At 52.2% G+C, this 18,936-nt stretch overlaps 1 protein-coding gene across 1 annotated transcript; it reads right to left on the bottom strand.

Moving 5' to 3' along the window:
• Positions 1-1,396: 1,396 nt before the first annotated feature.
• On the bottom strand, positions 1,397-18,624 carry FUS (FUS RNA binding protein; the record flags this gene model as incomplete). Its single annotated transcript, NM_001001531.1, is given in 7 exon segments — positions 1,397-1,432; positions 6,237-6,402; positions 9,101-9,264; positions 12,067-12,208; positions 13,444-13,598; positions 13,686-13,710; positions 18,589-18,624. Coding segments are annotated over 7 exon segments (701 nt in total), but the record flags the coding sequence as incomplete, so codon positions are not given.
• Positions 18,625-18,936: the final 312 nt, after the last annotated feature.

The raw sequence follows: 18,936 nt of genomic DNA, 5'->3' as shown, positions 1-18,936 counted from the left end.
CCCCCCCCCCCCCCCCCCCCCCCCCCCCCCCCCCCCCCCCCCCCCCCCCCCCCCCCCCCCCCCCCCCCCCCCCCCCCCCCCCCCCCCCCCCCCCCCCCCCCCCCCCCCCCCCCCCCCCCCCCCCCCCCCCCCCCCCCCCCCCCCCCCCCCCCCCCCCCCCCCCCCCCCCCCCCCCCCCCCCCCCCCCCCCCCCCCCCCCCCCCCCCCCCCCCCCCCCCCCCCCCCCCCCCCCCCCCCCCCCCCCCCCCCCCCCCCCCCCCCCCCCCCCCCCCCCCCCCCCCCCCCCCCCCCCCCCCCCCCCCCCCCCCCCCCCCCCCCCCCCCCCCCCCCCCCCCCCCCCCCCCCCCCCCCCCCCCCCCCCCCCTCCACCCCCATTTCTGCCTTCACGCTCCAACCGTGGCGGATTTGGGGTTATTGACTGAAGTCTGTTGGGGGGGGGGGGGGTGGTTATTTTTTGCTCCCCCACCCCCAAAAATGCCACTTTTCCACCCAAATCTCCCATTGCTCACCATGGGGACGGGGGTGGGGGGCAGAGCCCTTTTATTCTGCCCCTTTTTGGGCCTTTTTCCACCCAAAACCGCCACCATCTCCCATTGCTCACCATGGGGAGGGTGGGGTGGAAGGAGGGGGGGGGACAGAGCCCTTTTATTCTTCCCCTTTTCGGGCCTTTTTTCACCCAAAACCACCGCCATCTCCCATGGCTCACCATGGGGAGGGTGGGGTGGAGGGGGGGGGGACAGAGCCCTTTTATTTTGCCCCTTTTCAGGCCTTTTTCCACCCAAAACCACCGCCATCTCCCATTGCTCACCATGGGGAGGGTGGGGTGGAAGGAGGGGGGGGGACAGAGCCCTTTTATTCTTCCCCTTTTCGGGCCTTTTTTCACCCAAAACCACCGCCATCTCCCATGGCTCACCATGGGGAGGGTGGGGTGGAGGGGGGGGGGACAGAGCCCTTTTATTTTGCCCCTTTTCAGGCCTTTTTCCACCCAAAACCACCGCCATCTCCCATTGCTCACCATGGGGAGGGTGGGGTGGGAGGGGGAGGGCAGAGCCCTTTTATTCTGCCCCTTTTCGGGCCTTTTTCCACCCAAAACCACCGCCATCTCCCATTGCTCACCATGGGGAGGGTGGAGTGGGAGGGGGGGGGCAGAGCCCTTTTATTCTGCCCCTTTTCGGGCCTTTTTCCACCCAAAACCGCCACCATCTCCCATTGCTCACTGTGAGGAGGGTGAGGGGGGGCAGAGCCCTTTTATTTTGCCCCTTTTCGGGCCTTTTTCCACCCAAAACGCGGCCCCTGTTGCGGAGAGAAGTGGGGTTACAGCACACAAATACACTCTTTCCCTGCGTTGGCCGCTACGTTCCCTTTTTGGGTTCAAACGCTCAACTCTTGCCACTTACCACCAAATTTATTGAAGCCACCACGCTCACCACCGCTGAGGAGATAAATTAGAAGATATGAAGCTTTTTTTTTTGGGTTTTTTTTGTTTTTTTTTTTGGTTTTTCGTTCATTTTATGCTTTTGAAGGGGGGGGGGGGCAGTTTTATAATCCCTGAATTGCTTTATTTTGTTGTTATTTTTTTTGGGGGGGGGTAAAACCGGCGTTTTTCCTCCATCCTGAAGCCCCTCTGTGCTTTGTTTTGGGGGGGGGGGGGGGGGGGGGGGGGGGGCGGTTTTGGGGTATTTTGGGGGGGGTTTTGGGGGTCTCCATCCGTCGTTGACGCTCCTCTCGCACGCAGCGCTGCCCAATGGGGGGGTGGGGTGGGATTGGGTGGGATTTTGGGGGGGGGGGGGGTCAGAAAATGGCTAAAAACGCCGATTGGAGCTCTTTGCGGCCGTTCTGAAGGATCCCTGCGGGGCACCTTTGGGCCCGGCGTACAAAAAGGCTTTGGCCCCCTTTTTTTGGGGTCGTTTTCCCTGCTTTCCGCACACCCCACACGGTTGTGGGTCGTTCCCCCCCCCCCAAAATGAATCCTAAAGTTGGGGAAAAAAAAAACCAAAAACCACAAAAATGCCCAAATCAAACGGCCGTTTGACCCTAAAAAAATGAACCCCGGGCAATGTGGCCCTTTGGGGGGCGTTTTTCTATGGGGTTTTTTCCCTGCTTTCTGCAGACCCCCCCCCTGTAGGACCGCCCCCCCCCCCCCATCTCATTTTACTGTATCCAAAAGTTGGGAAAAACCCAAATCTGCCTTTTTTTGGGGGGGGCCGCTCCAAAAATGGCTCTTTGGCACTTTCTGACCTCAAAAATAAAAGCCCTGTGGCCCTTTTTTGGGGGCCTTTTTGGGGCCGTTTTTGGCCCTTTTGGGGTCTTTTTCGGCCTTTCTTGGCCCTTTTGGTGCCTTTTGGGGGTAATTTTGGCCCTTTTGGAGTCTTTTTTGGTCTTTCAGGGGCCTTTTCTGGTCTTTCTGGGGTCTTTTTTGGCTCTTTTAGAGCCCTTTTTGGCCTTTCTGGGGATTTTTTTGGGCCCTTTTAGAGCCTTTTTTGGCCTTTCTGGGGCCTTTTCTGGCTGTTTTGGGGCCCTTTTTGGCCTTTTGGGGCTTTTTTTGGCCCTTTTGGGGCCTTTTTTGGCCTTCCTGAGGTCTTTTTTGGCCTTTGTGGGGTCTTTCTTGGCCATTTTGGGACTTCTTTTGGCCATTTTGGGGCCTTTTCTGGCCTTTCTGGGGCCCTTTTTGGCCTCGCCGGCTGCTTGCAGCAGAGCCCCCACAGGACGCTCCCCCCTCCCTTTCTCCTCTCTCTCTTCATTGCTTTTTTTCCCCTCTTTTTCCTTATTATTATTATTTGGTCTATTTTCTCCTTTTTTTTTTTTTTTTTTCTCCATTTGTTTTTTCCTTTTATTTTTTTTTTTTATTTTTTTCCCCCTTTCTGCCTTTTTTTTGAACCCAAAAGCTGCGGATAAAGGCGGAGCATTGCAAAGTGTCGCTGCCTTTCACACCTGCAGCACACAAAACCAGAGTTTGTTAACAGGCACAAATAAGCAACCGCCGCTCGCCCCATACTCACCTCCGCGCCCCAAAATCGGCCTTTTTCGGCCCAAAACCACGCGGCAGCGACACAAACCCCCAACCTTTTGGCCATTGGTGCTGCGTGCACCGACCCACGTGCGGCTGCGGCACCGTTGTTTGCCTCTGCAGTGAGCACGCAATGCGCCGTCGGCCCCTTTTTGCCCCTCACTTTGCTCTCATTTTGCAGTCTTTCGCTGCTTTTTCGCCCCTTTTTCTTTTATTCTTTTCCGTCTTTTCCCTCTTTTTTTTTTTTCTCATCTTTATTCCAGGTTTTAATGCCATTTTTTTCTCCTCTCGATTCCATTTTCCCCTCGTTTTTTCTCACCTTGATTCCATTCTCCTCATTTTTACTCCATTTTTCCTCCATTTTTCTCTCACATTCCCTTTTTCCTCATTTTTTATTCCGTTTTTACTCCGTTTTTTCCCATCTTTATTCCGTTCTCTTTCATAATTCCATTTCTCCCCTCGATTTCTTCTCACCTTTGTTCCATTTTGCCCCATTTTCTGTCATTTATTCCATCTTTCCCTCATTTTCCTCAGCTTTATTCCATCCACGTTTCTGATCCCATTTCCCCCACCTTTATCCCACTGCTCCCATTCCTCTCTCCCTATTCTTCCTTTTCTCCCCGAATTCCCCCCCATTTTCCCCTCCTTTTTCTCTCCTCTTCCCAACCTTCCCCATTTTCTCCCACCTTTCCATCCCATTTCTACCCTCCGCTCATTTTCTCACACTTCCATTGCATTTCCTCACTCTTCCCTCATTCCTTTTCCTTTTCTCCCTCTCCGTTTCCTCTTCCCTACCTCTCTCCCCCTCCCTTTTCTCTTTCCTTCCCCTCTCCCTTTTTCCCTTCCTCTTTCCCCCTCCTTTTCCTTCCTTTCTCCCTCTCCATTTCCCCTTTCCCTTCCCCTCCCTCGCCTCTTCCTTCCTCTTTCTCCCTCTCCATTTCCTCTTTCCCCTCCTTTTCCTCTTTCTTTCTCCCTATTTCCCCTTCCCTTCCTCTCCCTATTTTCCTTCCTCCTTCCTCTTTCCCTCTCAGTTTCCTCTTCCCTTCCTCTTCCCCTTTTTTTCTTTCCTTCCTCTCCCCCTCCTTTTCCCTTCCTCTGTTTCCCTTCCTCTTTCCCCCTCCTCTTTTCCTTCCTTTCTCCCTCTCCATTTCCCCTTTCCCTTCCCCTCCCTCGCCTCTTCCTTCCTCTTTCTCCCTCTCCATTTCCTCTTTCCCCTCCTTTTCCTCTTCCTTTCTCCCCATTTCCCCTTCCCTTCCTCTCCCTATTTTCCTTCTTCCTTCCTCTTTCCCTCTCAGTTTCCTCTTCCCTTCCTCTCCCCCTCCTCCTTTTTCTTTCCTTCCTTTCCCCCTCCTTTTCCCTTCCTCTTTCCCCTTCCTTTTCCTTCCTTTCTCCCTCTCCATTTCCCCTTTCCCTTCCCCTCCCTCGCCTCTTCCTTCCTCTTTCTCCCTCTCCACTTCCTCTTTCCCCTCCTTTTCCTCTTCCTTTCTCCCTATTTCCCCTTCCATTCCTCTCCCTATTTTCCTTTTCCCTTCCTCTTTCCTTCTGTTTCCTCTTTCCTCCTTCCACTTCCCCTTCCCCTCTTCCTTCTCCATTTCCTCTTCCCTTCCTTCTCTCCTTTTCGTCTTTCCCTTTCTCCCCCTCCATTTCCTCTTCCTTTTTCCTCTTTCCTTCCTCTTTCCCTCTGCTTTATCTCTACTTCCTCTTTCCCCATCCTTCTTTTCCTCTTCCCCTCTCCTTATCCTCTTTCCCTCCCCATTTCCTCTCCATTTCCTTTCCTTCCTCTCTGTTCCTCTCCACTTCTCTTTTCCTTTCCTTCTCCCCCATTCCCCCCAGTTCTCATTTCCTGACCTTTCACACCCCCTCATTTCCCCCTCACATTCCCTATTTCCTCACTTCCTCCCCCGCCCCCATTCAATTTCCTGTTTCCTTTCCTTCCCCCATTTTCCTTTTCCCCCTCACCCTTCCTCATCTTCCCACTCCTCCTTTTCCACACCTCATCTTCCCTCCTATTTCCTCATTTTTTTAATATATTTTTCTCACGTTTCCTCATTTTTTCCCACCTCCTTTCTTCCTTCCCATTTCCTCCCACTTCCCCTTCCCAACTCCTATCCCATTCTTCTCCTTTTTTCCTCCATTCCTCCTTATTTTCCATCGTGTTTTTTACCACCGCGGCTGTGCCACGCATCACCTTCACACCCAACGTTGGTGTCTGTCCCTAAAAACACCTTTTTCTCCCCATTTTTGGGGGGCTCTTACCACTTCGCACAGCTCCATGTGCCCCCACTGAACCTTTTTGGGTGCATTTTCGCTCCTTTTGGTCAATTCACCCATTTGCTATCGGGAGGACCCCTCCCATCAACCTCTGCCCTCAATTCTGCAGTTTCATTTTTTACCATTTTCCCCCGTTTTTTGACCACAGCCCCCACTCCTGGGGGGTTCCCCACCACCTCTCTGTGCTTTTGGTTATTTTTGTGTACCCCTCCCCCCCCCTTTTTTCTTTTTCTTTTGACCGTTTTCCCCCCATTTTCAGCCACAGAAGCCCCCACCCCCAGGGGTTTCCCTCCGTCATTTTTGGGGCATTTCCCCCACCATACGCCCCCATTCCCAGGGGGTTCCTCACCACCTCTCTCCCTTATATTTAACATTATCATCATTTCTTTTTTCCACCGTTTCTCCCATTTTTGGACCATTCAAAGCACCGCTAATCGGGGTGTCTCTCCCTCATTTTTTTTGGGGGGGGGGGCATTTTCCCCCATTTCTCCCCCCACTTTCCCCCTCTGGAGTCCCCCACTCCCCAGAGGGTTCCCCACCAAATCATTTTCCTTCATACCACAATTCTTTTTTTTTTTTCCCCCATTTAACCCCATTTCCACCTCAGGAAAGCCCCGCTATATCCAGAGCTTTCCCCCCAGTAGGGCATTATTCCCCATTTCTCCCCTCCTCACAGCACTATCAGCCCCCACCCTCTGACATCCCCCACCACCCCTTTTCTCCCCACGCTTCCATCATCCACCACTCTCTCTTTTTTAAACCATTTCCCCCCAACTCCAACCACCGCTCTTGGAGAACCGGGGGGGGGGTGGGGGGGGATGTCTCTCTCCCTCATTTTCGGGGCGTTCTCCCCCATTTCACCACCTCCGGAAGCCCCCACACCCCACAGGGCTTCCCCCCCCCTCCTCCTTTTGCCCATTTTCTCCCTTTTTGGCCCCGTTTGCTGGCCCACACCTACCCCATGTTGCCTCCACGGCCTCCCCGGCTACCACGGCCACCGCGCTCGTAGCCGCCCCGGCCGTACCCTCCGCGCCCGCGGCTGCGCTCCTGCTGCCCTCCATAGCTCTGCTCCTGGTATCCTCCTGAGCTGCTCAGCGGGGCCTGCTCCTGCCCATAGCTGCTGGCTGGGGGGGGAAAAAAACCATATCACACATCAGGACGTTCCCTTTAATGCATTTCCACCCCCCCGCCCCATCCACAAATGCTTCCTTTTTCAACCCGCTCTGTTGCAAACTTCAGTTTCCGGCTCACGTTTTAAACTTAAGTCTCACCTGCCCCCTTCCTGGCTTTAATCTCACAGGGTCACAGAATGGTTGGGTTGGAAGGGACCCCAAAGGCTCCAACCCCCCCCAAAACAGGCAGGGCCACCAACATCCACTGTGGCTTTACCTCTCAGGGTCACAGAATGGTTGGGTTAGAAGGGACCCCAAAGGCTCCAAGCCCCCCCAAAACAGGCAGGGCCACCAACATCCACTGTGGCTTTACCTCTCAGGGTCACAGAATGGTTGGGTTAGAAGGGACCCCAAAGGCTCCAACCCCCCCCAAAACAGGCAGGGCCACCAACATCCACTGTGGCTTTATCTCACAGGGTCAAAGAATGGTTGGGTTGGAAGGGACCCCAGAAGATCACGAGGATCCAACCTCCCCCCCAAAACAGGCAGGGCCACCACCTCCACTGTGGCTTTAATCTCACAGGGTCACAGAATGGTTGGGTTGGAAGGGACCCCAAAGGCTCCAAGCCCCCCAAAACAGGCAGGGCCACCAACATCCACTGTGGCTTTAATCTCATAGGGTCACAGAATGGTTGGGTTGGAAGGAACCCCAAAAGATCACGAGGATCCAACCCCCCCCCCAAAACAGGCAGGGCCACCAACATCCACTGTGGCTTTAATCTCACAGGGTCACAAAATGGTTGGGTTGGAAGGGACCCCAAAGGCTCCAAGCCCCCCCAAAACAGGCAGGGCCACCAACATCCACTGTGGCTTTAATCTCATAGGGTCACAGAATGGTTGGGTTGGAAGGGACCCCAAAAGATCACGAGGCTCCAACTCCCCCCAAAACAGGCAGGGCCACCAACATCCACTGTGGCTTTAATCTCACAGGGTTACAGAATGGTTGGGTTGGAAGGGACCCCAAAGGCTCCAACCCCCCCCCCCCCCCAAAACAGGCAGGGCCACCAACATCCACTGTGGCTTTATCTCACAGGGTCACAGAATGGTTGGGTTGGAAGGGACCCCAAAACATCACAAGGCTTCAACCAACCCCCACCACCACAGGCAGGGCCACCACCTCCACTGTGGCTTTAATCTCATAGGGTCACAGAATGGTTGGGTTAGAAGGGACCCCAAAGGCTCCAACCCCCCCAAAACAGGCAGGGCCACCAACATCCACTGTGGCTTTATCTCACAGGGTCACAGAATGGTTGGGTTGGAAGGGACCCCAAAAGATCACGAGGATCCAACCCCCCCAAAACAGGCAGGGCCACCACCTCCGCTGTGGCTTTAATCTCACAGGGTCACAAAATGGTTGGGTTGGAAGGGACCCCAAAGGCTCCAACCCCCCCCAAAACAGGCAGGGCCACCGACATCCACTGTGGCTTTAATCTCTCAGGATCATAGAATGGTTGGGATGGAAGGGACCCCAAAAGACCACGTCCACATTTAAGGCCATCCCATTGGATACCCCATCCAACGTGGCCTTCAACACCTCCAGGGACGGACGGGGCATCCACAGCCTCTCCGGGCAGCTGTTCCCCCTCACATCCAACCTCCATCTGCCCTCCTTCAACTCCAAACCACGTCCCCTCATCCTGCTGTTATCTGCCCTTCCAAGAGTCGCCTCCCCTCCTGTTTGGGGGCTCCCCTTTAAGGTCCCGGAAGGCTGCACTGAGGTCACCCCGCAGCCTTCTGTTCCCTTCTCCAGGCTCAATACCCCATCTCCCTCAGCCTGTCTCTGTATGGGAGGTGCTGCAGCCCTCCGATCACCTCTGTGGCCCTCCTGTGAATAGAAGGGACCCTCCGCTGTCTTTCTCCTATTGGGGGCTCCAGATTTGGACGCAGTGCTGCAGATCTCCGTTGGTTTAAAAGCTCGAAGCCCCCCCAAAACTCAACAAACCATCCCATCCTCCGAACCGTCTCAGTGCTTCCAAAGGCTCTGAGCACCGGAAGCCATAGAAAATCCTTCAGCTTCTCTGCCCAGCAGTTCAGACCATCCACCACTGTGGCCCTTCCTTCACAGTCACCTCTTCTGTGCGCCTCTTTTTGGGGCTATTTCATGCATTTTCATGGATATCTCACATGTAACGCTCCATACTACGTGCATACGTGTGCACACACATCCCTACATTCATACACTCTCCAAATCCTCCATTTCCACCGTTCAGACGACCTCAGAAGGGATAAATTGTACAAAACAGCCCAAACGTCCCCAATTTGGCCCCATTTCCCCCCGCTGTCCCCATCCCATCTCCCCCCATTTCCCCCCTCTCCACATTTCATTGCCGTTTCTCCGCCCCGTTCTCATTCCATCCCCAAAATCCCTTTTGCTCACGTGGAAACCGTTCACTTCTTACCTTCCTCACTTCCCACTCTCATTCTCAGCACTTTCCAACCCCTTCCAACTATTTTCATCCAATTCTTTCCTCTTCAGGATTCCCCAAAGCGATTCCAGGTCCTTTCCAGCCCCTCTTCCCAACGCCCAACCGCTTCCATTCCACCTTTCCACACCGTTTTGGAGCCCTTTTCTCCCCCTTTCCCACCACCTGAACCCACCCCAGGTCCTTCAGACCCCCCCCCAGCCCTCCCAGCCCCCCTCCCCACTCACAGGAGCCGCTGTTGCTGTACTGGCTCTGCTGGCTGTAGCTCTGCGGCGCGCTGTATGAGGACTGCTGGCTGTAGGAGGGCTGCTGGCTGCTGTATGAGGACTGCTGGCTGTAGCCGGAGCTGGGCGGCTGCCCGTAGCTGGAGCTCTGGGAGCTGCCCCCATAGCTGTGGGAAACGACACGTCCTGAGCTCAAAGGACCCCAAAGCACTCAGCAAAACCACCGGGGCCTCGTTAAAAACACGTGTTAATGAGCTGACGGATCAGGTTGGAAGGGGAGAGCGAACCCCGCAGCAGCTCTGTGGGTTTTATACTGTAAGTGAAGCAAAGCGTGCGGTTATAGGGGAGGACGTTCAGCTGAGCATAACCTTGGGGCTGGGAACGTCCAGTGGGGCTGGGAACGTCCAGTGGGGCTGGGAACGTCCAGTGGGGCTGGGAACGTCCAGTGGGGCTGGGAACACCCAACAGAGCCAAATTTGGGGTTGGAAGCGTCCAATGGGGTTGGAAACGTCCAACAGAGCACAATTTGGGGTTAAAACATCCAACAGAGCCAAATTTGGGGTTACAACACCCAACAGAGCCCAATTTGGGGTTGGAATCATCCAATGGGGTTGGAAACACCCAACAGAGCACAATTTGGGGTTACAACACCCAACAGAGCCGAATTTGGGGTTGGAAACATCCAATGGGGCTGGAAACATCCAATGGGGTTGGAAAAACCCAACAGAGGCAAATTTGGGTTTAGAACACCCAACAGATCCAAATTTGGGGTTAAAACATCCAATAGAGCCAAGTTTGGGGCTGCAAACATCCAATGGAGTTGGAAACATCCAACAGAGCCAAATTCAGGGTTAAAAAATCCAATAGAGCCAAATTTGGGGCTGCAAACATCCAACAGAGCCAAATTTAGGGTCACAACACCCAACAGAGCCCAATTTGGGGCTGCAAACATCCAATGGGGTTGGAAACACCCAAAAGAGCACAATTTGGGGGTTAAAGCATCCAACAGAGCCAAATTTGGGGTTACAACACCCAACAGAGCCCAATTTGGGGTTGGAATCATCCAATGGGGTTGGAAACACCCAACAGAGCACAATTTGGGGCTGGAAACATCCATTGGGGCTGAAAACACCAAACAGAGTACAATTTGGGGTTGGAAACATCCAACAGATCCAAATTTAGAGTTACAACACCCAACAGAGCCAAACTTGGGGTTTGAAACACACAGTAGAGCACAATTTGGAGTTCAAACATCCAATGGGGGTGGAAACACTCAACAGAGCAGAATTTGGGGTTAAAACACCCAACAGAGCCAAATTTGGGGCTGGAAACGTCCAATGGGGTTGGAAACGTCCAACAGAGCACAATTTGGGATTAAAACATCCAACAGAGCCAAATTTGGGGTTACAACACCCAACAGAGCCCAATTTGGGGTTGGAATCATCCAATGGGGTTGAAACATCCAATGGGGTTGGAAAAACCCAACAGAGGCAAATTTGGGTTTAAAACACCCAACAGATCCAAATTTGGGGTTAAAACATCCAATAGAGCCAAGTATGGGGCTGGAAACATCCAATGGAGTTGGAAACATCCAACAGAGCCAAATTCAGGGTTAAAACATCCAATAGAGCCAAGTTTGGGGCTGCAAACATCCAACAGAGCCAAATTTAGGGTCACAACACCCAACAGAGCCCAATTTGGGGCTGCAAACATCCAATGGGGTTGGAAACACCCAAAAGAGCACAATTTGGGGTTAAAACATCCAACAGAGCCAAATTTGGGGTTGGAAACACCCAATGGGGTTGGAAACATCCAATGGGGTTAAAACACCCAACAGAGCACACTTTGGGGCTGCAAACATCCAATGGGGTTGGAAACACCCAACAGAGCACAATTTGGGGTTAAAACATCCAACAGAGCCAAATTTGGGGCTGGAAACGTCCAATGGGGTTGGAAACGTCCAACAGAGCACAATTTGGGGTTAAAACATCCAACAGAGCCAAATTTGGGGTTACAACACCCAACAGAGCCCAATTTGGGGTTGGAATCATCCAATGGGGTTGGAAACACCCAACAGAGCACAATTTGGGGTTCAAACATCCAATAGGGTTGGAAACATCCAATGGGGTTGGAAAAACCCAAGAGAGGCAAATTTGGGGTTAAAACACCCAACAGAGCCAAATTTGGGGTTGGAAACATCCAATGGAATTGGAAACATCCAACAGAACCAAAGATGGGGTTGCCAACAGCAGAGAGCCAAACTTTGGGGTCACAAACACGCAACAGAGCCCAACTTTGGGGAAAAACGCCTTCGGATGGAGGCAATGTATGAAAAACAGCCCCAAAATCCATCAGAAACACTGAAGTTTGGGGGAGAACCCATTAAAAATACCCTCCATCAAAGGACAGTGAAGCGCTGATGGAAAATGTATTGTAAGTGGCGTTGATGTGAAGAGCTGAAGAATCTGAATTAAAACAAACGATGGCAATGAAACAAACAGTGCATTCCGGAACGCCATTTATGAGGAAAACCGACATAAATACCCCAATATTTTGTATTTTGGAAGGAGATCTGTTAAAAAGAAGGCAGAATTCAGTAGGAAGTTGAAGTTTGCAAGGAGGGTTTGTTAGGAGTTAACACCCAGTTGAGATGCATCGCAACCCCAATGGAATAACCCAACACTCTGAGCTCCACAGAGCGGTGTAAGAGGAAAACCACACAGAATTCATCAAATCGTTATCATTTGCATATAAAAAACACCACGTTTGTAACAATGAACGGCAGGTGGAGCTCTGAGCAGGGGTTTGCTAAAAGCACTATGGAAAATACGGAGTTTGGAGGGAGATGTACCAAAAAAGCCAAAGAAATGAGGCGGCCGTCAGCGTTTCGGAGCTCAGATGGTGAGAATGGGGGGCAATGGAGCCAAGTGGTGAATTTTGGGGTGAATTTGGGGGGATTTGGGGCTGACCTTCCGGCGGAGGAGCTGGCGGAGGGCGGCTGGTTGTAGCTGGGGTAGGAGGAGGTCTGCCCATAGGATGGCTGTGAGCTCTGCCCACCGCCGTACCCTCCACTGCTGCCATAGGTCGGCGGCGTCGACTGCGTGCTGTAGCCTGGGAAAAATGGGGGGAAAAAGGGTCAGAATGGTCAAAAATGGGTGAGAAGTGGGAGGGGGGGGGTTGAGGGTGGGGAAGTGGGGGATGTGGGGGGGAAAAGGGAGGTTTGGGTCAGAAAAGGAGGGCTGGGAGGCAGGAAGAGGGGATTCAGGGAGGTGAAAGAAGGATGCATGAGGGAACTGAAGGGGTTGGGGCAAAAAGTGGAGATTTGGGATGGAGAAGTGAGCATTGAGGGGGAAAAATAAACATCTGGAGCAAAAAGATGAGCTTTCTGAAATAAAGAGTGAGGATTCGGTGTGCAAAGTGGAGATGTGGGGTCAAAAAGGAGGAGTTTGGGATGGAAAGTGGAGATATGGGTGGGAAAGGGATCTGCCACCAACACAGAGATTCTGGGAAAGGAAAAAAAAGTGGTGATTTGGGTGGAAAAAAAGATTTGCAGCAAAAATGTGAAAATGTGGGGGGGAAATGTCGAGATTTGGGGGGATTTGGGGTGAAAGCTTCAGAATCTGGGATCAAAAATGGGGATCTGCAGTCAAAAAAGTCAGAGTTTGGGGGAGAAAGCGGAGACTGATGGGAAAAAGTGGGGAGAGGGTTTCCAAAAGGGGGATTTTGTAGCAATAAAAAGAGACAGAGAGGAAAACACGGGGATGAGAGAGGAGAAAGCGGAGATGTGGGGACAGAATGTTGATATAAGGGGTCAAATAAAGGGTTTGGGGGCAAAAAGGGGGAAGGGGAGTCTGAAAGAACAGATCTGGGGTCAGAAAGGGCACATTTGGGGAGAAAAAAAGGGGGATTTAGGGAGAAAAAGTGGGGATTTGGGGGTGAAAACGCAGCGCTTTGGGGTAAAGAGGAGCAGTTCTGGGGGCAGAAATGGGGGATCCAAGGGAGAAAGGCATTCTGGTGGAAAACTGAAGGAAAAACATATTGGGTTATAGCCATAACATGGGGATATCGAGTGAAGGAGGAGACATCTGGAGCTGAAAACTGCAAATCCAGAGGCAGAAAGTAGGAACCTTTGGGAGCCAAGAAAGGATTCGGGGCGAAAAAGCAGAGAGTGGGGTTTAAAAGAAGGGACTGCAGATCGGAAAGGCAGACGTGGGGTTAAAAATGGGTTCGTGCCAAGAAAACGAAAGGGGATTGGGAGTTCAAAAAGAAAAAACAACGGAGTTTCGGGGTGAAACGAAGAGCAGAGATGTGGGGTGTGAGATGGGGATGGGGGGAGCGGTGCCTACTGCTCTGCGCCTGTCCGTAGGAGGAGCTGTAGCTGCTCTGGCTGTAGGCCGCCCCGTCGGCCGGCTGGCTGTAGCCGCTGTAGCTCTGCTGCCCGTAGGGTTGGCTGCTCTGCTGCGAGTAGCCCTGTGTCGGCGGGGCGGGGTAGGCCCCGTAGCTGTTTTGGGGGAAATCCAGTGGGTTTTGGGGTTTGGAGTCCATATAGGGGGTGGGGGTGGGGGGGGGGAGGGGGGTGGGGACGTACCTCTGTGTGGCGGTCTGGCTGTAATCTGTGGGGAAAGGCAGAGCGTGGGGTTAACAAGGCAGGTTTGGGGTGAGCAGCGCGGTGATTTGGGGTCACTGCGCCACAATTTGGGATAAGGTCACAGCAATGTTCGTACAGCCTTTGTTAATTGGGACGCAGCTGTTCGTTTCACAGCAAAACACATCAGCTTTGCGTTGCTGATAGCTGAGCTGTGTGTCAGCTCTGCCGCAGAGAGCCCAATGCGGGGCAGTCCTGCACTGAAATGTGGGGCAGTCCCGCACCGAAATGTGGGGCAGACCCACAGCACAACGTGGGGCACAAATGGTGCCCACTTCACAGCACCGCCTCTGCTCCTTCCCTGCCCAAACCCCAACCAAACCCATCCATCCCACACCCATTTTGGGTCCATTTCCATCCATCCCACCCCACCATTTGGGGTCCATCTGTACCAATCCCAGACTCCATTTTGGGTCCATTTTGGGTCCATCTGTACCAATCCCAGACCCCATTTTGGGTCCATATCCATCCATCCCACCCCACCATTTGGGGTCCATCTGTACCAATCCCAGACTCCATTTTGGGTCCATTTTGGGTCCATCTGTACCAATCCCAGACCCCATTTTGGGTCCATTTCCATCCATCCCACCCCACCATTTCGGGTCCATCTGTACCAATCCCAGACCCCATTTTGGGTCCATTTCGGGTCCATTTGGACCAATCCCAGACCCCATTTTTGAGCCCATTTCCATCCATCCCACCCCACCATTTGGGGTCCATCTGTACCAATCCCAGACCCCATTTTGGGTCCATATCCATCCATCCCACCCCACCATTTGGGGTCCATCTGTACCAATCCCAGACCCCATTTTGGGTCCATTTCGGGTCCATCTGGACCAATCCCAGACCCCATTTTGGGTCCATATCCATCCATCCCACCCCACCATTTCGGGTCCATATCCATCCATCCCACCCCACCATTTGGGGTCCATCTGTACCAATCCCAGACCCCATTTTGGGTCCATTTCGGGTCCACTTGGACCAATCCCAGACCCCATTTTTGAGCCCATTTCCGTCCATCCCACCCCACCATTTGGGATCCATTTATGTCCATTTCCCATCCCATCTTCGTGTCCCTTTTTGCCAATTCCTCCCCCGTGTCACCACATTCCCTCTGTCGTTCCCTGGGATCTTTATGGCTGTTTCCCATCGCTTCCACATCCCCTTATTTGCACTATAACACCTCTTAACACCCCTTACGCCTTTAAACCACCTTCTGTCCCGGTTTTTTTTGGGCATAATCCATCAAAATCCATCAAAATTCACATCCAGTGTTTGGCAATGAGTGACAAAACCAGAGATGTAATCCGGGCCCATCGCCACCAAACTCTGTGCCCCGAATTTCTGACCGCATGAGCCAAAATCTGCCTCAATTCCCCTCAAATTGCATCAAAACCACCAACTGCAGCGAATTGGTGACAAGATCTGGGTCACTCTTACCCATTTATGTCAATTTATGTCAAAATTGGTGCCAACAAGACGTGAATTCCTGCCCATGCCTCACAACTCCCATCCGATCTGTATGATAACTTCATCCACACACTGAAACTGCTGCCCATATGGGCCCAATTCACCTCAATTGGGGCCAAAAGCCTTCTTAACTTGGGCCAAATTCACCTTTGGGCCGAACCATACCTTCATCTGGGCCACAATTCCCCATTTCACAGCAATTTGGCCAAAAAGACCCTTAAGAACCACAGAGTCCCCCTTCTCCCTCCACACAAATGTGTGTCCACAGAGATTTGTTATTGTATGCTATAAAAAAAAGCCCCAAACCGACTTTTATGCCCCAATATCACCACACTCAACGATATTATATAGTCAGACGTACAAATATTGATCGTTTGGACGCTTAAAATGCCTTCAGTTGTGACAAAACCCCTCAAGTTTTAATTCTCCTCCTTACAGCACGCATTGAACTCCATCTCACATCCCCACAGAGAGCGCATAAAGCCTCATTAACAGGGAGAAAAAAGACCTTTTGCTGTACATTTAACGCCAAAGATGCCCTATACACACTCCACATGCTGAAACCTCACTGCTACAGACCCACAGAACCCACAAAAGTGGGGACTTTTATGGCACAATTCGAAATTTACCACACGGCCCCCCCCACCCCCCACAGGGCCTCATTCACCACCAACTCCGCGATAACACTTAAAAACCCATTAAACTTCCCCTAAAATAATGCGAAATAAAGACAGGCTCCGATGCCTTAACCTTTTTTGGATGGATATTGCCCCAAATTACGCCCATAGCCCCGTAAACTAAAGGGGATCCCCCCCACCAAAAGCCTCCCCCCCCCCCCCCCCCAGCCCCGTAGGAATGAATGGGGCCGAGGACCCGGATGCAGCACTGCGGCGCCGCCACCGCGCATGCGCGGCGCACACAAAATGGCGGCGGTGGCGCAGCGGGAAAACCGCGCCCCGCAAAATGGCGGCGGGCAGATGAGGGGGGTGGGGGGAGGGGCGGTGGTCCCGGGCCGCTCAGCCGCCCCCCCCGCCCCCCCCCCCTTAAATTCCCACGAATAACGCTCAAATAACACAAAACGAACACCAAAAAAAAAAGAAAATTAAAAAGGCTTAAAGCCTAAAATCCCGATTTGCCCGCCATTTCTTTCGCTTTTAAGGCTTTATTTCCGTTTCCCGCCGCGCTTTGTGCGCACGCCGCCCCCCCCATCCCCACCTCAGAACCGTTTTGTTTCCTTGAGGGAAAAATTATCCCAAATCTGCAAATATTTTTTATGACAACGAAAATAAAACGATGTTTTGATGTCCCGCACCGAAATTCACTCAGAAATGTAATAAAAACCCGACTATTAATGCCAAAACGGGGGCGTAAATGGCGCAATGAAGGACCTTCCGATCTCCCCCCAAATCACCGAAAAAATATGAAAATGAGACAAATAAATGCAATTTTTCCCCTTCGTAATGAAATATACGCTTTACACTTACAAAAAATAAAATAAAACGGGATTTTGCGAGGAAAAACAACGATTACAGCGTCACTACAAACAACGGTCATTCAACGTAGTTGTGGTCGATAAACACAATGGTTAAAAGACTTTTTTAATGACTTTAACCTCATGTTAATTAAAAATCACTTAATTACACTAAAATCAGGCGTTATAGTTAGAAAATCGTGTAAAAATAAAGAGGTTTTCAGGGAAGAAAGAGAAAACAAAGAGGCGCTCATCTGCTCCGCTCGCTCCTCCCCAACATCACCGAATTAAACAAAAAATCGAAAGTTTATCACGAATTCCTCCATGGTAATTAAAACCACGCTTTTTAGTTATTAAAAATAGGGGATAAGTGCTTTTTTTGATTAAAAAATCCTTATTAAAACGTTAATGAAACTGATACCGCCCCCCCGCCCCCCCCTCCCCGCTGCCCTCAATCACAGCAGGGAACAAAACAGCTCTTAATTTCCAATTATTGCCCCGAATTTCTTCCTTTTTTCCGCCGGTAACGAAATAATCCCTCTGTGGTGGTGGAAAATGGGACAAAAAAAGGCGTTTTTTTGAACAAAATCTGCGATTTTCAGCCGTATTTTACCTCCTCCCCCCCCCCCCCCCCCCCCCAAACCGCCCAACTTCCGCTTCCCGCCATGAAACAAAGCGAAATTAACGGCTTTTAATCAACTAATTGGTGATTAATTCATCATTAATTCCGCCGTCCTCACACGAATTCGGCCAGATGAAAAATAATAATAATAAAAAAAACGATTTCCTGACGGAAAATCGAGAGGAAACAAAGCGCTCAACCGCTCCGCACCGCGGAACCGCTCCGGATTTAACCAAAATTGACCCTTTTTTCCTTACAAAAAGTCATTTATTCTACCACAGAGTGATAAATTCACGTCTTGGTGCTCAGAAAACACCAAAATCGCCGTTTTGTGAGGAAAAATCATTGAATAAATCCGTTATCAAACCGCCCCCCCCCCCCCCTCCCGGTTACAGCCAACAAAGGAAAAGCGCCTCTCACGATCGGCCCCAATTAACGGCCCTCATTAATTAACTCCGTCGCTACTTCCTCCCCTACGGTGAATATATCGCACTTTTCAATATCCGAATATTGGGGAAAAAAAACGGTTTTCTGAGGAAAAATCGCGAAATAAACCGACGGCGAAGAGCGATTCCCCCCCCCCCCCCCCCATTACAGCAAACGGCACCGACCCCCATTAATTAACGCCGCTCATTAACGCCGCCACCCATTTCCTCCCCCGCCACCAAAACCACTCTTTATAACATAAAAAAGGGCAAAAAAAAAACGGATTTGGTGAGGAAAAAACCCACCGAATGAACCGTTATTGCCCCGTTATTACGCCGTTATTACCCCCCGTTACGCGCTCGTAACGCTCCTAATTAACCCTCCTCATTAACGCCCGTCATTAACGCTTCCAACGCTTTCCGCTATACCCCAAATCGCACTTTTTTGTCGCACACGATAAGAAAATAAACCGTTTTATGAGGGAAAAAAACCCCCATTCCTAAAGCGTAACCGACCCCCCCCCTCCCTTAGACAAAAGAAAACCCATTTCTGCTTTGATAATTAACTTCTCCCCGATAATTACCCCCCCACACAAAACAAACGACAAAAATCAATCAAACAAACAAACAAAAAACCCAATTCAAATATAACGACACCGGAATAAACCCCCATTTAACCGCCCCCCCCCCCCCCCCCTCGCGGCCTCACAGCCCCCCCCACCCCCACAAAACAATTCCGCCATCTCCGCCATTTTACCCCCCCCCCCATAACTGTTGACGCCGTCCGCTATTCCAGGCCCCCCCCCGCTATGGGGACCCCCTCCCCGTGGCCGCAATACCCCCCCCCCACCCCCGTACCGTTGGAGGCCATGGCGGTGCCGCCCTGCTCGGCCGCTGCCCTCCACGTGGCGCTCGGAGCTCCCTCCCGCCGCTCCCTTCCCTTTATAGCTTCGTGTCCCCGCCCACTCCTCCCGCCGGGGCGCGCTGATTGGCTCGGCGCCGGAAGGGGCGGGGCAAAAGGCGGAAGGAACTAATGGGGGGGCGGGTTTGGGGGGGTCCCTCGCTGGGAGCACTATAGGGGCGGCGGCGGCGCCTATGGACGGGTGAGGGACCTCATAGGAACCCCATAAAGGCCCTCAGCCATTAACAGGGACCCTATAGGAATCCCCACCGGGTTCTTTTCGCTTATGAGGACCCTATAGGATC

The sequence above is a fragment of the Gallus gallus genome, chromosome 36 (genome assembly GCF_016699485.2).
Source record: "Gallus gallus isolate bGalGal1 chromosome 36, bGalGal1.mat.broiler.GRCg7b, whole genome shotgun sequence".
NCBI classification, from domain to species: domain Eukaryota; kingdom Metazoa; phylum Chordata; class Aves; order Galliformes; family Phasianidae; genus Gallus; species Gallus gallus.
This window is presented reverse-complemented; position numbering and strand designations above follow the sequence as displayed.